We start from the raw sequence: 5,297 nt of genomic DNA on the forward strand, positions 1-5,297 counted from the left end.
CCAATCTCTGGTCCCCCCTCGCCAATCTTTCACGAAAAACACCCGTCTAGCTGAATCCACTGTGAAAAATTTCCCCCACTCTATATCTGTGCCTAAATCAAAACGCAGATTCCATGAACAAAGCTTCTTTCTTAGAACTGCACGCCTGTGGAACTCTGTTCCGTCTGCCTGCTTCCCTCCAGACTACAACTTGGTTGTCTTCAAGTCCAATGTTAACAAATTCCTAATGAACCGCCCCCTTAAGTAAACATATCAGCAAATCTCCTCACTAATGTAATGTACTTGCAATAACCCTGATCCCTGAGTGGCTACCGGGCCTTGATAAGTGGTGATCACTGTGTAAAAAAAAAAAAGTTGCTGGAATCCATATTAAATAGAGAAATAGTCAACCACCTCAGCAGGAATAACCTTCTTAGTGACACACAATATGGTTTCCGCTCTGCAAGATCTACCGCAGATGTGCTGACGGTTATATCCCACAGGATTAGTGAATCTCTAGACAAAGGCTTCCTTTCTAGGGCAATTGCTCTCGACATATCAAAGGCCTTCAGCAAGGTATGGCATTAAGGTCTACTTCACAAGATTTCCAGCTACGATATAACTGGAAATGTTTTCTCAATCATTAAATCATTTCTCTCCGATAGGCTCATAAGAGTAGTGGTAGATGGACAAAAATCGGAGGCCTGCAATATAAATGCTGGAATCCCTCAGGGGTCAATCCTGGGCCCAACTCTCTTCCTGATCTACATCAATGATCTCCCTAAACACATACTTAAACCATTCGTTGACATCTATGCTGAGGACACGACCATCTACGGCAACACATCAAAGGCTGTAAATGACAAAGTTCTCTCTGATTCTCTCTCCTCTGATCTCGAGCGCGTGGTTCAGTGGGGGAAGATGTGGCTGGTTACCTTTAATGCATCCAAAACCAAACTCCTATCCTTACATCATCAACGCTCTGATCCCCATCTGGCATCAATTGTGATGGGTGGCTCTCGTCTGGGTGAGGCCCCGTGTTTTGACAAGCTTCTGGGTTTGACCTTTACTCCTGATCTGAAATGGAACACGTACATCAAGTCTGTTGCCAAGGTTGCTGGAAAGATGGTGGGATCCTTCTATCGCTCCAGAAGATTTCTCACTACTGATGCAATTCTCTATCTATATAAAAGCCAAGTACGTCAAAGGATGGAATACTGTTGCCATATCTGGGCAGGAGCTGCTAAAAACAGCCTATCCTGCCTTGACAGAGTACAAAATAGACTTTGTGGGGGATGCCCTTTTCTCTAACCTGCAACCTCTCTCCCACAGAAGAGACGTTGCGAGCCTATCCTTGTTTTATCGTTATTTCCATGGCAGGTGCTCGTCTGAACTCCAATCTCTGGTCCCCCCTTGCCAATCTTTCACGAAAAACACCCGTCTAGCTGAATCCACTGTGAAAAATTTCCCCCACTCTATATCTGTGCCTAAATCAAAACGCGGATTCCATGAACAAAGCTTCTTTCTTAGAACTGCATGCCTGTGGAACTCTGTTCCGTCTGCCTGCTTCCCTCCGGACTACAACTTGGATGTGTTCAAGTCCAATGTTAACAAATTCCTAATGAACCGCCCCCTTAATTAAACACTTCATCAAATCTCCACACTAACGTAATGTACTTGCAATAACCCTTATCCCTGAGTGGCTTCCGGGCCTTGATAAGTGATGATCACTGTGTAAAAAAAAAGAAAAAAAAAAGGACTACCATCCTTGGCGATTGCGATAGGCGTTTTAAAGAGGTAGCATTGGAGGCTAGCATTGGATCCGGTTGTCCATTTTCCCTGACGGTGTTGGTACACGAAAATATTGATATTTCGGTACACATCGAGAATCTGGATTTTATTTTGAATGAATTTGAACACCTCAAATGTCCCTTAGCCGCCAGATTTGACAGAGGCACAAATTTTATTCCAATTCATGGAATAATTGGGCTGGATGTTATTCAACATTTAGGGAGCCTTCAATTGGTTCCTTGTTCGCTTGGACAGGCCTTTTTGACACCAATAGGACTCGTCCCCTTCGATGAAGTAAAGCAGTTTTTTCATACTGACCATTCTGTGGACAAGAACTCAGAATGCCTTACCTTCGATGCTGTGCTTGCATCGACTGCTGAGGTCAACCCATCTCACCTATGTTTTGTGCTGGAGTCTCAGGGCACCCATGAAGACCCTCTAAATGATTTCTTCCCTGAAAATGATGTACAAAGGGGTTTGGAGAAGATGTTCAGTGTGGAGTCACTGGGTATTGAGGAACAGGAACTGTCTAATTATGATGAACAGAAGATTGCTCTCTTTCGACAGTCTATTTAATTTAAGGATAACAAATATTATGTTCAGTTGCCATGGGAGGATGATAAGATCTCTTGTGTTCTTTCCAACCATGCAGTGGCTCTGTGAATATTGGAACGTGTCGTGCAGAGATTGGAGAAGAGGCAACTTTATCATGAGTATTTGAAGGTTTTCCATCAGCAGGAATGGGATGGAATTATAGAGGAGATCTTCGTGCCTTCTCAACGGTTCAGAGAGTTTGTCTGGATTCCGCACAGGCCTGTCCTGAAATCGGACCCTACCTCCACCACTAAGATTCGGCCAGTGTTCAACTGCATCCTCAAAGTTGGTGACTCCCCTTCCCTTAACGAGGCTACCTACCAGGGAATAAATCTTACTAGTGACCTACTAGATTTGTTACTTACCTTTCGTGCTAATAAGCACGTCATGTTAGCAGATATTAAGAAGGCCTTCTTAATGATCCGTCTGAAGTTTGAATCGGACAGGAATAAGTTCTGTTTTTTCCTAAAAGAAGGAGGTCGCCTACGCTGCTTCAGATACAACACAATTATTTTGGGGTATGCTACTAGTCCATTTATATTAAATTATGTCCTTAAATACCATGCAGCGCAGTTTCCCATGGATAATTGTAGATCCATGATGGAGAATCGGTTTTACATGGATAATTTGGTTATGTCGCACGATGATCCCGATGAACTGTGCCGGTTATATACACTCACCCGGGAACGATTGCGTCAGGGAGGATTCGAACTGCAGTCCTGTAATTCTAACCATGTGACGATTCGAAACAAAATGCAGGAGCATGGTTCCCTGAGTGACTATGGCAACAAATGTGAGAAGGTGGTTGGATATAGATACTGTCCTCTCTCAGACACTTTTTGTGTAGCAGCTGTTAAGTGCGACTCTAGTGCCGTTACAAAGAGACGGATCCTCAGCGAGACAGCTAGAGTTTATGACTCGTTATCATTGTGCCTACCGGTTTCGTTACGTGGCCGTATTTTGTTGAGTGAACTTAGGAAGAAGGGATTGGGATGGGATGTAACGGTCCCACCGGAATACTTGTCCTTATTGAGGAAGCTTTCCCTTGATCTCTCTGAGCTGGAGACCGTCTCCTTCCCCAGAAGAGCACTCAGCGAGAATGAGGCTGGCAAACTTTTTCTTTTCTGCGATGCATCTCCAGAGGCATATGGCTTCGCAGCATATGTAGTGCAAAATTGCCAATCTGGTCTGGTGTTTGCAAAAGCTAGGGTGGCTCCCTTGAAAAAGAAAACTCTACCCACCTTAGAACTTATGGCCGTGTTTTTGGCTCTCCGGTGCCTGCCTACTTTGTTGAGAGATTTTGTAGGGTTCTCTCCCTCTGAGATTCATGTAGTGACAGATTCACAGGTGGTTCTCTCTTGGCTGATTTCCGGAACAATTGTAAGGAGAAACCTCTTTGCCCGGAATAGACTGAAGGACATCCAACAGATGAGTGCTGAGTTGGAAGCCACACTAGGTTTCTCCCCCTCATTTCGTTATGTCTCAACAACTGAGAATCCTGCCAATTTGATCACGAGGGGTTAACTTTGAAAAGGTTCAAGGCTTGCCTTCAATTCTGGTGTACTGGTCCGGATTGGTTAAGTAGCGGGATCAGTCCATGGGCTGTACAGCAGTTTACATGCCTCAGCCAGCACAGCCAAGTGGTGGCCCGTTCTTCTTGGAATGCTGCCATCCTACAGGGAGAGGAACCACCTACAGTTCTTCCTCTCAAAAGATTTTCTTCCTTCACCAAGCTATTGAGAGTGACTTCCTTGGTCCTCAGATTCATCCATCGGCTGTGTCGGTTAGAAGTTGACACAGAAAGGCTTGCAGCCATTCTGCTGATGAAAACGATGCAGCGCCAGAGATATGCTGAGGAACTAGCATTCCTGCGGGATTCCTCAGGTAGGACAGTTCTGGGTTTGGTGCGTGATCTCGACCTGTTCATTGATGGTGAGGGTCTTATCAGGTCAGGTGGCAGAATTGCAAGGTCTCTCCATTTTGACCCGGAAGTTAAACACCCTGTTCTGTTAGCAAAGGATCACCCAGTAACTCGGCTTATAATAATGGATGTGCATACAAGGTGTCAACACTTGGGGGTTGCATCCACTCTGGCAAAGTTAAGATGGTTTGGTTACTGGGTGCCCAAGGGGAGACAAGCAGTGAAAACAGTCCTGGCCTCATGTGCACTGTGCCACAAGTACAATGCCAGACAAGTATTGCCCCCCAATGTGGCCAGCTTGCCTGCTTCACGTGTTGAACTGGAGGTTCCCTTCAAACACACGGGAGTAGATTTTACGGGCCACCTTTGGGTTAAGGAAGGGGCTAAGGTGGTGAAGATGTATCTACTCATCTTCACCTGTCTCAGTATCAGGACTGTACATGTTGAGGTGGTACCAGACATGAGCGTGTTGTCCTTTTTGCAGGCTTTGGTACGTTTTACAAGCCTCCATGGTGTTCCAACAGCCATTTACTGTGACAATCCTAAGACCTTCATAGGAGGTGGGCAGTTATTTAAGAGATTGATGTTGAGCCACGATTATCAACAGAAGTTTGGCTCGTGTCTGATTAAATTCTGTCCTATCCCTCTATTTTCGCCTTGCGTAGGATGGGTCTGGGAGAGGAGTATTCAGACAATTAAAAATTGTCTGCAAAAGGTGGTTGGTAGAGGTGAGATAGATTATTTCAAGTTACTAACCATAGTATCGGATATACAAAGAGCAATTAACAATCGCCCTCTAACTTATCGAGAATCCGCGGAGACTGAGCTGGAGGCAGTAACTCCAAACATGTTTCTGAGGCCCAATAAGAGTCCTGGACTACTTTTGAGTTTAAATGAGGAAGATTTTTCTTCCCACCTCCCTCAAAGTCGAGAGAGGCTTCTCAGGACCATGCAGGTACGAAACCAGTGTCTGGAGAAGTTCAGAGCACTATGGTATGATGAATACCTCTTA

The 5,297-nt window shown here is 45.0% G+C and overlaps 1 protein-coding gene across 1 annotated transcript; it reads left to right on the forward strand.

Moving 5' to 3' along the window:
• The first annotated feature begins 2,751 nt into the window (after positions 1–2,751).
• Positions 2,752–3,888, forward strand: LOC145248761 (uncharacterized). Its single transcript, XM_080110402.1, has one exon. It carries the CDS (start codon positions 2,752–2,754, stop codon positions 3,886–3,888), a length of 1,137 nt encoding a protein of 378 aa, XP_079966528.1.
• Positions 3,889–5,297: the final 1,409 nt, after the last annotated feature.

This window comes from Euprymna scolopes, chromosome 27 (assembly GCF_053919585.1).
Source record: "Euprymna scolopes isolate OS-2025 chromosome 27, ASM5391958v1, whole genome shotgun sequence".
Lineage (NCBI taxonomy): Eukaryota > Metazoa > Mollusca > Cephalopoda > Sepiida > Sepiolidae > Euprymna > Euprymna scolopes.

What these genes read in the sequence shown, in the direction of transcription:
- LOC145248761 (XM_080110402.1), top strand. Translation starts at nt 2,752, where the DNA reads ATGTTAGCAGATATTAAGAAGGCCTTCTTAATGATCCGTCTGAAGTTT.